Source organism: Panthera onca, chromosome E1 (assembly GCF_046562875.1).
Source record: "Panthera onca isolate mPanOnc1 chromosome E1, mPanOnc1 haplotype 2, whole genome shotgun sequence".
NCBI classification, from domain to species: domain Eukaryota; kingdom Metazoa; phylum Chordata; class Mammalia; order Carnivora; family Felidae; genus Panthera; species Panthera onca.
Window position 1 is genome coordinate 48,167,063 of NC_138352.1, and position 14,987 is coordinate 48,182,049.

The 14,987-nt window shown below is 39.2% G+C and overlaps 1 protein-coding gene across 3 annotated transcripts in view; it reads right to left on the reverse strand.

Moving 5' to 3' along the window:
• The window catches only part of STXBP4 (syntaxin binding protein 4), a 174,366-nt gene that overhangs the window by 16,670 nt on the left and 142,709 nt on the right, over positions 1-14,987 (reverse strand). For all 3 annotated transcript variants that reach the window (XM_060646448.3, XM_060646446.3, XM_060646447.3), the window contains one exon: positions 11,175-11,232. In XM_060646448.3, coding sequence (XP_060502431.1) covers positions 11,175-11,232 — 58 coding nt within the window. The remainder of the gene's footprint in view (positions 1-11,174; positions 11,233-14,987) is intronic.

The following is a 14,987-nucleotide window of genomic DNA, read 5'->3' on the forward strand; positions in this document are numbered from 1 at the left end:
AGCGCAAGTAGGGGAGGGGAAGAGAGCGAGGGAGACACAGAATCTGAAGCAGGCTCCACACTCTAAGCTGCCAGTACAGAGCCCGACACAGGGCTCGAACCCACTAACTGCGAGATCGTGACCTGAACCGAAGTTGGATGCTTAACCGACTGAGCCTCCCATGTGCCCCAATACTATTTCTAATGGCGCCATCTTGGACTTGTGAATCAATGGACTTATCTGTCTTTTAGAACCTTAGTTTATTTTGAAGCAGAGGAAAAAGTTATACTTATCACCTTCATTTCATATATAGGAAACTAACACCGAGAGAGGTGAAATAACTTACTTTACGTCATAAAACTGGAACGTGTTTGAGCCAGGATCTAGACCCAAATCTAACTTCTGAGAATTTAGCCATTATGTTAAATTCTCTCTCTGAGGCTCTGTTATCTGGGTTGGTTTCAACAACAATATGTATGGCGGTTCTGGGATGGATTAAATGACCACCTGAAAGTGCTCTTCAGTTTTACAAGATGAGATAAAGATGTGTTGACTGATCACAGATCATACGTTTAAAGCATTTCTTAAAGCACTTGCCACAAAACTCATATTTTAATTGAGTAAGTATGAATAAAAAGTACTTGCATGAAGCCTGCTTCTCCAGATGTCTCCTATGCTTTTCACATTGTGAAAATGAATTCTTAATATATCTGTCTTTGTCCACCAGGCTGTTAACTTCCAGAGGGCAGAGAAGTATTGCACGCATCTTTACAGCCTTGGTGTCAGGCTCACAGAAAATGAGGGTCAATAAATGTTTGATGCATAGATCCACCAGGCATTTCGCTGATATTATTATACCAAAAATAAAAAAATGCTCAAAAGTGGTAAACTAGCTTATTTATAATTGAGGATCAGATAAAACAATCTTCAGATGTGAAAATGCAGTAGCTGCACCCGGAATGATTCAGAAATATGTTATCAGGAAAGAGTTCAAATTATATAAATAGCCTAAAAGTTACCAAATAACCAGGACCACTAACCCTCTTCACCCATATTCTAATATCCAAGTAACTTGAAAAGGTCTATTCATATACTTGGTAGTAGGTAAAAATTGAACCACTATGATGATTCAAACAATTTTGACTAGAGTTTACTTGCTAAATAGCCAGAGTTGTATGTAAACTTACTCAAATCCCAGGATTTAAGTTATAATTATTTACATCAAACAAACACTATAGTTCGCTAAACAAATCTTGTGTTAGTAACACTGGTAGAGCATAAAATGCTACCAAAGACAAACATAATGGTAAGTAGTCTAGCTAAGAGCTCACCCTACCCCTCAATTCTCTAACCTTTACTGAAGTGATTTTACTACACTGGAATTTTCAGCCTCTGAAGTAATTCAGGATGTAGCCAAAGCCATGTTTCTAGGCATCTAATATCCAACAAAAGGATGGAGACTTTTCATAAAGGGGTCTGGTTAATGTTAAGTAACAAAGTTTAGGTGAGATCTAAGAAGATCCTTCAGCCCTTTCAATATCCTGGATCATTCTTTTGATATAGATGTTTAGATATGTGGCAGCTGGATAAGACTTCACATCAGATTAGCATTTTGTACTTTACGATGTTCTTTGATACTGATTACCCAATTTCCTTTTCGTACAAATCTCATTAACCTAACTTTTCGCTACAACTTCTACAATTGCAGAAACGGAGGCTAAGGTAGTTCAAGCATCCTGTCCACGTTCACACGGTAGCAGAACTAGGGTGTGGATGTAGACCATGGCCACTGTTCTTTCATATAGACTATGCAGACCTCATTTGAAATTCCAGATCGCCCATGTGCTAACTGGGTTGACTGTGTGTCTCTGGGACACTTACTTAAACTCTGAGTCTCAGTTCCCTAATATAGAAAACATGCCACACCTGCCTCAATAGTGTTAAGAGATAACATGAATACATCCTCTAGATCCATGCTGGACACATTCTAGGTCCCTTATAACCATCACCCTGTCCCCTCTATCTCTGACTCCCTGTATTTGTTTTATATTGGTGCAGTAACAGATTCCCACAGATTTAGTGGCTGTAAACAACACAAAGTCACTGGCTTACAGTTCTGTAGCACAGAAGTCCAACAGGGTGCTTGCTGGGTTAAAATCAAGGTGCTGGCAAGTCTGCATTCCTTTCTGGAGGCTCTAGTGGGGACTCTGTTTCCTTGCTTTTCCAGCTCAAAGGCCATCCACGTTCTGTTATTCCTAGCCCCCATCTTCAAAGCCAGCAACATAGCCTATCTGTCCCTGCTTCCACTGTCACATCTCTTTCTCTGACCCTCTTCTTCTGCCTCCCTTTTCCACTGTTAAGGCCTCATGTGATTAGATTGGACCCACCTGGATAATCCAGGCTAGTCCCCCTATTTTAAGATCAGCTATTAGCAGCCTTAATTACACCTGCGACCTTTATGCCCCTTTAGCCCGTAACCGAATGTATTCAAAGTTTGCGGAGATTGACACGTAGACACCACTGGGAGCCATTATTCTCCCTACCACACTCTCCCTCCCCTTAACTGCTTCATCCATGAAGATTAAGGCACAAGAGAAAAGGCACTGATTTGGATTAATTTTTGCAATTTGCCTAAAACTTGGTAAATGTATAGGAAGATTATATACTACATTGTAATGGAGATTATTGGATGAAGAAAAAGAAGGTGCTGGAGATCTTATGAAAAGTAATTTAAGAAAGAATCAGCTGTGGTGAACTGAATTATGCTCCCTACCCCCTCCAATTCATATATTGAAGCCCTAATCCATAATGTGGCTGTATTTGGAGACAGAGCCTTTGGGGAGGTAAAGTTAGATGAGGTCATGGAGGTGGGGCCCTGGGTCCAATGGGACTAGTATCCTTGTAAGAAGAGGTAGAGACACCAGAGCTCGATCTCTGTGCACACAGACAAGAGGCCATGTGAGGACACAGTGAGAAGGTAGCTGTCCATATCCCAGGAAGAAAGGCCTCACCAGAAATCAATCCTGATGGCATCCTGACCTTGGACTTCTGGCCTCCAAAACTATGAGAAAATAAATTTCTGTTATTTAAGCCACTCAGTCATGGCAGTCCTAGCAGACTAATACAGCAACCAAATTTGGAAGGGAAAGTGTCTGACATAAAAGTTAGTATTTGTTAATAAATTTAAAATAAAGGGTACTGGAGGCAAAGAGAATTCCACATCTGGCTAAATAAAAGTATAACCCCCAGAGAGGTGATGCATTTCCAAAGTGCTTCTTGGAATCCCAGAGGATTTGCTTATAGTATCCCAATGAAATGCTAAAAAACATGCTTTATGCCTCAGTTATACCTGTCATTGGTCAAATGGGGGGAAAGAGTTTGATGCTGGCTGTCTAGATCTGGATGTTTTATTCATGTCCATGGGTTTTGCCATTCTGTATAACCTAAGCCAGCTGGCTGGCCTTTCATTTAAATGACAGTTGCTCATACAGCACTTCATATTGCTACACCCCTTCGTAGATATTTATAGAAAATCTAGAGCTAGCTGTCTCCTCCAGCTCCTGAGCAATGCAACCTCTCGGCTCCTGTCACAGGGCTTATGATTGGCTGGAGAGTGGCATAGGTGCAGGTTTTGGTTAGTCGTTTCTATTTGCAGCTGTGCAAAATAAAGCTGAGCTGTCATTTAAAGCCCCTCCATTGCCAAATAGCAATACTATAAAATAAAGGAAGGGAGGGAGAACTAAGTTCTGTTAAGTGCTCACCATGTGCCAGGTATTTTGCCAGGGGCTTTACCTCCCTTATTTATTCAATTCTCAAAACAATCCAAGGAGACATAAACTATTAGCCTTGTTTCGTTTGTTTCTGAGAGAGAGAGAGAGAGAGAGAAAGAGAGAGAGAGAGAGAGAGAGAGAGAGAGAGAAAAAACGCAAGTGGGGGAGGGGCAGAGAGAGAGGGAAACACAGAATCTGAAGCAGGCTCCAGGCTGTCAGCACAGAGCCTGATGTGGGGCTCGAACCCCACATGAACTGCAAGATCATGACCCGAGTTGAAGTTGGATGCTTAACTGACTGAGCCACCCAGGTGCGCCAACTATTATCCTTGTTTTTGAATGAGTAAAGGGAGTGCAGACAGCTGAAAACAGTATCAATTAAATCAAGGTCACACTCACAAGTGGTACATAAACTAAAGGAACCCAAGTCTGTCTGAGACTAGAGTCTGCATTTTTTTTCTCACCAATTGCTTTCCTAAATTGCCACTGACAGTATTCATGCATTTGATATTTATTTAGCACCTACCGGGCATTGTGCTAGTTACTGGGTATTCTAAACCCACTGTCACATAGATGTTTACATCCAAACCAGTGGTTTCAGTACAATTTATTCATGTCTAAGAAGTGTTCAGGGACCAAATATTTTAAAAGTTCCATATTTCCTCCTTCAATTCATCTTTTATTTCTTCATTACAGTCTCATTAAGAATGAAATGCTCAGGATTCTCAGGCAGGCAGAAGATGGTGAGGGGATTACATGCACTCTCCTCTAAAATGAAGTTAAGTGCATAGAAATTGCCCTGATACCTCATCAAGGGGGCCTTACACTTATAGTAAGTCTGTGAATGGGTATTCCTTAGCCCACCCAAAATGAACCAAAGCAGCCAAATTAATGATGTCTTCAGAGAGAGGGCTCCTGACAGTGTCCACTAAAGTGGAGCTAAAATAGTCTGCCAAGGATTTAGGAAAAGTCAAAAGTAGTAGTTTTTATTTCCAAGACAGAAATGATCCATTCTTCCTTCCCCTCTGATCTCTCTAATTTCTAATTACATTAGAATTACCCAGCATAGGCTCTACTTGTAAAATAGGGGGTAAGAAAACAACCTCAAATTTTCCTCTTTTGTGCTTTCTATTTATTTTATAAATGAGAGGACACGATGTAACCTGAGCCTTTAATTAATACAGTTGGCTGACAATGGGAAGTCTTATTCATACATGTTATGATCCACATTCTTTCCTACCTGGGAACAACCTCATAGGATGTCCTACTTCAAATCAGACAATCATTTAGGAACATTAATTTCTCAGACTGGAGAGAAATGAAGAAAGCCATGCCTGCCAGACATCAGTTACCTTTTGGAGTCATTAAAGCAAAACTTTTAAATTTTTGTTTTTACATTTATTTATTTTTGAGAAACAGAGTGAGACAAAGCGTGAGCAGGGGAGGGGGAGAGAGAGAAGGAAACACAGAATCTGAAGCAGGCTCCAGGCTCTGAGCAGGTGGTCAGCACAGAGCCTGATGTGGGGCTCAAACCCACAAACTGTGAGATAATGACCGGAGCTGAAGTCAGGCGCTCAACCGACTGAGCCACTGAGGCGCCCCAAGGCAAAGCTTTTAAATACTGTCTCATAAGAACTTTTTTTGGGTGGATTGTCATTGTAAACAATGTCCATGTTCAGTATTTCAACCTACCCTCTGTACTGTCACTGTTCATCCTGGCAGAGTTCCTGGGCTAGCAAAATGTTCTGAAGACCAAAGACTGCAAAGATGTGGCCTGTGCCCCTACACCTCTTGCCCCCTGAACCCACAGCAGACGTCTAATTGATCAGATGTCACTGAGGCTGAACATAGACTTTGAACTCTTCACAAAACAATGCTTGAGACAGTGAGGTGAAATCTATTTGCCTTCCCTGCTCCAGACAGAAACTTTTGTTTTATTCAGAAATTACAGACTTTCTAGGTTATACTGATAGGCATTGATAATGCTGGAAAGTATACTGCTTCCTATGTAATGGACAAACGTTTTATAACATGAGGAGAGATCTCACATTAAAGGTGTATCAACACAAATGAATACATGGAGAATTATAAGTCAAGCATAAGTAACTTTTAAAAACAAATGATTGGGGTGCCTGGGTGGCTCAGTCGGTTAAGCAGCCGACTTCGGCTCAGGTCATGATTTCGCGGTCTGTGAGTTCGAGCCCCGCGTCGGGCTCTGTGCTGACAGCTCAGAGCCTGGAGCCTGTTTCAGATTCTGTGTGTCTCTCTCTCTGACCCTCCCCCGTTCATGCTCTGTCTCTCTCTGTCTCTAAAATAAATAAATGTTAAAAAAAAAATTAAAAAAAAAAAACAACAAAAAACAAATGATTACACCTACTGGAAAAATCACTAAACGGAGTATAATTTCATGTTTGAAGTAAGTGTCTAATACTTAGATTTTTGCATTATTTATATAGATATACAGGCTATACACACACATATATAATAAAATACGTTTACTTACATTATATTGTGAAATAGCATTGTGGCAGGCTCCTCCAAGACAGGTCCCAATGATCCCCACCTTCTGGCATTTATACTCTTCTACACTGTACCAGGGTTAGTCTATGTGACCGATAGCATATGGCAGGAGTGATGGTATGTCACCCACTTTTGAGACTGGTCATAAAGACACTGTAGCTTTTTTCTTCGTGTTTCTCTTGTTCTCACTCTTTCTCTTGTCTCTTGTTTTGGGCAAAGCCAGCTGCCTTGTTGTATAAAGCCCTTTGGAGAAAGGTCTGTGCCATGGTGAGGAACAGAAACCTCCTGCCAACAGCCACACGTGTGAGCTTGGAACAAATATTCCAGCCCCACTAAGGCACTCTTTGATCCCTAGCTTTGGCTAACCACTTGATTGCAACTTCATGAGAAAACCAGAGAGAAAGAGCCGATGATCCAGTAAAACCACACCTGGATTCTTGACTCTCTGAAACTGGGTGAGAAAATAAATGTTTGCTGTTTCAAGCTGCGAACTTTGGGAGAAATTTATCAGGCAGCAATAGAGAATTAATACAATTATGATCACTGATCACAGTGAATCTGAATTTTTCCATAAAGAAAAGAATACAATGAAGGCAATGTGGCAGCAATGTCTAGTTTGTAATAATTACATTCAGCTTTACTATCAAACATAACTCCCGACATAATAATTTTGTTCAATTCTACAATAAATTTTAAAGTGGAATCATATCAAAGGACTACTATAAATCTATAATAGTATGCAACTTCCAAAGGGAAGAAATTGGCTAGAAAAACAGGTAAGTTAATCAGATACTTTCATCATAGCACCATCAAGATAACTGGCATTTTGTCGTTAAATTTAAGAATGCTGCCACTTTCTAAGGAGACAATACAAAGGTTTTCCCTTGAATGTGCTGGTATGCATGTGTGTGTGTATATATGTATACACACACACACTCATATATATATAGCAAGTGGGCAAGCCCTGCCTATGTGCATATTGCATACACATATTAGTATACACACATACACATATATACAAACACATACGTTTGTTAGTTCTATGAAACGCCAGCTCTAGCAATGCCAACATTTGATTAAATTTGTGTATGCCGGGTAAAACGCTTTCTTCTCTTACATCAGAACTTAAGTAGATGATTACTATAAAGTATTAATAGGTGTGCAGTGGACAAGTGGATGGATAGGAATATTCAATGAGGACTATATTCATCTGGGCATTCTTGGGACAGCAATGACAGTTATTCCTTTGCCTGAGGCTTGGCTTCCATCAGATGTAACAACTGAATTTTGGGGAAGACAGTGACAGGTGTCAATTTCAGGGAAGAGATTCTATGTATACAGACCATCATCTCCTCCGGTGTTCTGGAAGGGCAATTTCAGACTGTTCTTTTTAAGTTAAGGTGAGAGAGGCAATGGCCTGAGTTCATTAGTTGTTATTTCTTGCCTCCAAAGTACATTTACCTGGTAATTGAACTGCTTTTACCCCAAAAGCTAAGGTTATCCAGGCTCACAATTTTAGCTGGGGTAAGTGAGAGGATGAAGATTAAAAAAATAAAACAAAAAAGTTAAATAAATGGTTCCAAGAAAGACCTACAATGGATGCTTGCTTACGCAGCCATTACTTATGTGGCAACATCACCTATCTGAACATAGCAGCTAAGAGCTAGGAAGTAACCCCCTATCAAAATGTTAACAGTGAGGGGAGGGAGTGAGTCAGGGCTAAACTTTACTGTATGTACTTTGGGTCAGGTGCTATGGTAGGTTTTTCATGTACATAAGCTCATTCATTCTGGACAAGAACCCTACGAAGTGCTAATATTCTTACCAGTCCATAAATATGGAGAATTAAAGCCCAGAGAGCTTAAGTGAACATGTCTTAAGATCGTTCAGCTATGCTGTGGAGACACCAGCATTTGGACCCAAGTGGCCTCGATATAAGAAGACAAGGAAGTATGTTACACTTATTAAGTAAAACTTTCATCAAGAATAGTTAAGCTAAAATACATGTTGGTGCTTGAATGGGGTCAACTTCTAGCAGAAAAATCTAACTCATGGCAAGCAGCTCATTCCTCCATGAGGCCAGGTAAAGGAAGAACTGGCATATTGTTAGGTTTTCCTATCTTCACTATCTGACCTTTCTAATCTCCAGAAGATAACTACTTATTCTTAGAACTAAGTTTCTGTTCTGCTATTTAAAAAAATGGATAAAGTATAGAGCTCTCCCCAAATCAAGATCTGTTTAAAATATCTTTCTTGTCACATGGAAACATACTATGTTAAAATGAGGACGTGGAGGTGGTAAAGCATGGGTGTGTGTGTGTGTGTTGGGGGGTGGCTTTATGTACCTTGGTTCTGCAATTTTGCTACTGTGTGGCCCTGATCAAGTTAGTCTCTTTTCCACATAGGGTCTCCAACTCTAATGGTGAGACACTGATACCCACCAGTGTCCTCTGGGGAACAAATCTATGTTATCATTTCTGTAATGCTTTCTTTGTAAGTCAAGATTAAGGTCAAGGAAGAGAATCAGCGGAGTTCCAAAGGGCAGGTTGAAGGGATGTATTTTCTATGCTGGAGTAGACTATATAAATGTAGCGTCTCTTTCTGTTCCTTCCACAGGACTGTCAGTTAGATCTGAAGGCAGACAAATGGCTTGTTTACCCTCTCTCTTCTCCTCTCCTTGGATGCTACTCTTCTTTGTAGCAGACACCAGACCAAGACTATTGTTCCAGTCCCCAAGGCACAGTGGCTTAAGCCAGCTGGGTACCAGGCAATGGGAAACACTCTCGCTTCCTCCTTGTCTTTATCTTAGTGACTGTGTCCTTAGTATCCTTTCCTCATATGGCACCAGTTAGGCTCTGACACTCAGCTTTGGGTGAGGATATACTGACAGATGGCTGAGGCTAAGGAGTGCTCACAGGGTCCAGACTCATTTAGATATTTTTTCAAAGGCCTTTGAACCAGAACCCCAGTTAATAATGAATGCTAGTTTGCCTTCCTTTGATCTGGCATTTCTTTTTGGGGACTTTCTAGGAGACAGGCATGGCTGAGGAGACAGGATGCAACTCACCACCACCATAATAGCATCCTAATAAAAGCCAAGTGGGGTCCACTCTACACACCATTGGGAGAATTAAATGATGCAATGCATACAAAAATCCACCTAATATATGCCTGACTACTGAGCATCATCAGGCCGTGCTCTGTAAATGCTCATTTTCCTCTCCCGTCCATCTTTTCCCTTAATCATTACAAAGTAAGTATGAGAAAGAAACCCAGTGCAAACGTGAATGTGGTTTTCATTTTCCTGCCACCACCTCTACAGTATTATGATTCAAATCTTCCAGGAACTGAACACAGTTAACTTAGCATAGCAGGGGGCAACTTTCCTTCCAGAAGAGATAGGATTCTGGCAGTGAGCAGTATGGTACTAAATGTAACCTTTGCATGGGAATCCTGGGTCCTCTATTCCAAATGTCCCTTTCTCCACACATTATAAACTGTGCCTTTGCTTTATTAATTACTTTTTGCTAGGGACCACAAGAAAAAATATACATCACAAAAATGCTTTGCCAAGTTTATTCCTAGTTTTTTTCTCAATTCTTTTTAAGTATGGAGCTTTTGAGTTCTCAATGTTTTCAATGGTCATATGACTTTTTATGTTTTTCCCCACCAACAATTATGGGTTTCTCCATACTGTAAATTAATTAACGACTACTCAGCATCTACTGTGTTCAAAGTTCTATGCTAGAAGCATCACATTTAACAACTCTATGAAGTAGGCAATACTTCCCTTATTTTATGATGAGAAAACTGAGGTGAAGAGTGACATAGGAACCTGTGTAAAGTCACAGAGCTTGAGAATCAAAATTTGAATACTGCTTTGGAAAATACTTGCACACTTGAAAGGACATCAAGGACATACCTCCCCTTTCCTCTCCAAATGCATAACAAGAACACATTACTAAAAAGGACAATCAAGGGAGTCTTTCAGGTGTCAGGAGTCTTTGGGATTCCCCTTTGTGATCTCGTAACAGCACTTGTGACACGACGGGAGCTAACCAGGACACAATGGAAGTAGATCAGACTGCGTTTCCAGGGTAAAGCTAACCAGTCCAGCTAGGACAGGTATTACTCTTGAGGCTTTCAAAGGCAGGTCTCTATTGCTGACAATACTGCAGTGAAAAGACTTGGATTCCATTCTGGTTTGGTAATTTAGTAGCTATGGATTTTTGGGCAACTGCTCTAAGCTCTTATGCTGTCCATCCATAAAACACAAAATAAGGCCACATACTTCAAAAGATATTCTGAGAATCCGCTGAAATAGAGTTTGTTCATATTATGCCTCATTTATCTCTTTAGTTATTTACTTTTTGTCTTTCCCTACTGTTGTGTAAATTCCATGACATCAGAGAACCAGCCAGTATATTTTGCTCCTGTATCTCCAAGGCATGGAACATTGCGTGGCATAGAGCAAATGCTCAAAATATATTTGCAGAATGAATGAACTGTGTACATTGTAAAATATTAAAACAGCTGATTATTATTAACACTATTGAGTTTTAAGACATACAAAGTTGATTTTTTTCTTTAGATATTAACTTTTCATGAGTATTAATACTTTTAGCCAGAAGTGAATTCAGGCAGCCAACATTTAAGTTCAAATTATGATCCTGTTCCAACTTTTTGCTGTTTCCCTTGAAATAATTACTAGGGTTTTCCCCCCCCAAAATGATATCTGATATTAGCATTTAAATCACATGAAATGAAAATGGTGAGGCTTCATTTCTTGTTACTAATTTTTGTAACCTCCAAGAGGGTTTCTTGGTTTTGCTGATTATTCTGCAACTTCCAGGTTCTCTCCAGATGTGAAGAAAATTGCTTACTTGGTTGAGATGCTTGTACTTACTTGATGAAGTACTTGATTCCATCTGCTGTGTAAGCTTCCTCCCACCCATAAGGTAGACCTACAGTGAAAGGAAACCAAAAATACATTTAATAAGATGATAAAGATAACTTTATTTCCTGGATGCAAACTTCCCACATCTTTACAATTATTTGAGTACATTTCTCATACAAAATAATTTTCTAGAAGGGAGGAATTAAAACAATTCAGATGAGCTTTCCTACTCAGCATCTTTAGAACACAATAAATAAGTCTCGAACAGTTAACAATCTGCTTTAGTTGCATTAACTGGATTATGACTTGTCATTTACACGGGGTGAGCATTTTTGTCAGCAGGATTCAAGCACAAATTTTTGGTGCAGGGGATGGTTTTTGCCGGAAGGCAGAAGGATGGACAAGATGGCCCCTGCTTGTCTATTTTGGCTCAAAGTTTCCTTAATTGGCTCCCTTTACATTCTTTCAGCTCCACAGGGAATTGGTGCATGAGTGCCAGATCAGCAGGGGCTTGAAAGCAGCTTCTGGACAAGACCAAATTCCTCGTGAAGGCTGAAAGTTTAGCAAAGTGATTTACAATGGATTGCAGCATTTTATTTTGTTAATTAAGATTTTGTGCATTAAACATAAACGGCCAAACAATTTGCTAAACGTAGCTTTCATTTCTGTAATGGGATTGAGTTAGTGAGCTATAAAGAAATGCAGATTGAAGTAAGCGAGAAATTATATGGCCGTATTTCTATAAACGAGCACATTTGTGTCCTCATCATATCAAGACAACAGGCCCATGTTGAGGTAGCCACATTCTCTTATATTCCAGCTATGGCTGGTACCCCTCTAGAACAACATGGTTTTATCCCTCTGCTGCATCCATCCCTGCATACCGCTCAGGATTTTAACTGACCTTTTGGGTCAGTCCTTTGATCCTGGCTTGTCATGGATCCACTGCTGGGTATAATATGCACAAATGCACTAAAGAACAGACTCCATGGCTCAGGGAGCCTACTTCTTTGGAAAGTAACTGAGCTATCACAACAAACCATTAGGTTTCACCCCCCCCCCCCCCCAAGTCTCATCATAAGGAGAGGAAAAAGGCACAACAAATAATTATTTAAATGAAATAAAACCTTATTCTATTTCTTTTTTTAAAATAATTTTTAAAATGTTTTTATTTTATTTTTGAGAGAGAGAGAGAGACAGTGTGAGCAGGGAAGGGGCAGAGAGAGAGAGGGAGACATAGAATCTGAAGCAGGCTCTAGGCTCTGAGCTGTCAGCACAGAGCCTGACGTGGGGCTCAAACTCACAAACTGTGAGATTATGACCTGAGCTGAAGTTTGACATTTAATCGATTGAGCCACCCAGGTGCCCCCACCTTACTCTATTTCTTCAAGAATATTCTATTTGTTTATTTATTTTGACAGAGAGAAAGAGAGAGAAAAAACACATGCGCACGAGCAGGGGAGGAGCAGGAGAGAGGGAGAGAGAGAATCCCAAGCAGGCTCTGAGCTGTCAGCACAGAACCTGACATGGGGCTTGATTCCCATGAACCGTGAGATCATGACCTAAGTGGAAACCAAGAGTCAGACACCCAACCGACTGAGCTACCCAAGCGCCCAAAGAATATTCTTTGAGAATAGTTCTGGGGATGTTGTTTTTATAACTAAGGAAAACAAAACAAGCTTTATTAAATTACATCTATTTCCAGGCCATTAACACAAGTTATATAAAATGAGACCTTGGCTAAAAAATTCTGCAACTGCTTCCTTTGTAGATTAACTCAGGCCACCTAGGAGTTTCTTTTCTCTCTTAGTGAATAAATATTCCTATTTTAAGTAGAAAATAAGCATTTCTGGGAACTCAGCATAAGCAAATGACTAGCTTCTTACAAGTCCCTGAAGTGACACTGTGTCCATCTCTGCCAGTAGCACGTGCCCAGCCAGACAGGCCATAACAACTGCTGCTGCACGGGTTCAAGTAGATTTATTTTCTTTTTTCAAACTTACTGCATTTTTGCTACAGATCACTTTACTGATCACTAACAACCACCTGACCTGCAGGGAAGAATGTCATGACTGTACATAAGAGCTTCAATAAAATGCTCAGAAATACAAGGATATCTGGTCAGTAAGGCAAAGGCAGCTAAAAAGTTAAGTAGAAAGTCATTCTAATATGACTAAGGTTTTTGTCCAAATGATTTGTTTGTCCAACGCTCATATCTGTACCTGCAGATTTTAAGGCACAGATTTTTTCTTTTATGAAAAGGAGACAAAATGTACACTTTAGTATCTTTTAACCCATAGCATCATTTAAAAATCGAGATTGACATTGGAGTACCACACATTCCCTATCAGAATAGGATTCCTGCCCTGATTATTTTCTTCCAATTATTAAACAAGGAATATAACCTCATAACAGATTCATTAAAAGTACTAGTCCATATTCATTTTAGTCAATGTGGTTATTGAATGACTACAGCCATAAAGATATTCTTATGGGTTAAATAATATGTATAGTTTATTTTAGGATAAATTCTCTGTTCTGAAAAAAATAAGCATTTCTTTTTAGAAGAGTGAATGGTTTCTTCTTTTTCATGCAGCTCCTATAATCTGAAAAACAGAACTGGAGACTTAAATGGATAGTAGCAATCTCTCAGTGATCATTCAGTAGCAGAAAACACAATTGCTGCCTAATTATAAACTGAAAAGCACAATATTGATAAACCAAATAGCTTACTTTATATAAAAAGAGCACTTTTGCTTTCCAGAAGCTTGTATACTTATGATGGCCTCAGTTTTCCATTAGTAAAAGATTTCATTTCTTCATAATAAGTGATTTGGGCAAAATCACAACATGATCTAAATACTTTTTAATAATAATTATTATTCCAAGGCATTAAATTTTTTTCTCCATTTCCCCATTTGCTTTATACTTGTAAATATATAATGTTTCTATTTTTCATTTCATATCTGTCTTAAAACTTTTATGACAACCATAATGACTTGGAATTATTTCTGATTGGAAGTATTCGTCTATGCACCCTTACATAACATTCTTTCCATCAGAGATCATCTGTTCCCAATCAACCACTTCGTGGGGATGACTCCAAAATCTTCATGAGTATCTTGCCAAAGTAAGAGTATTGTACATATTTAGCTGTTGCCTAAGACTCAATATATCTAAAACTAAACTCATGGTGTTTTCATACAAACTAGTTTCCTTCCAATTTTCCAGTCTATTTAGGTAATGAGATTCTCTTCGTTACATTGGGCCCATTCATCAAATATTTATCAATCATTTATTATATGTTCAGTATTTTACTTTGTGTTCAGTATGTGATGATGAACAAATAAACATTGACCTTGAGCTTACGGAGCTTTAAGAAATAAGCACAATGAAGACCTCATTCAAAACGGAAAGAAGTACAACGGGAGAAAAGTGTTGAATACTGTGGAAAAGTAACTTACAGTTACTAACACACAAAGAACTACAAATCACTAGGAACAAGGCCAATGACAAATAGAAGTCTGTGGAACATGTGAAACATTCAGGACACAGGAAACACAAATGCACTTAAACACATGAAAATATGCTTAACTTCACTCTTAATGAGACAAATATAAATTAAACTTTTATGAGATGCCATGTACATCATGTTAGCAAACATTTAAAAAGTTGTTTAAACAAGACACCGTGTTGGGAATGTGAAGAGACAGTCATTCGCGTACTGATGGTAGTATAAATTGATAATGTATTTATGGAAACCTGTCAATATCTATACAAAATCGTAAATGCTAAAATAATAACAGTGGACATTTATTGAGT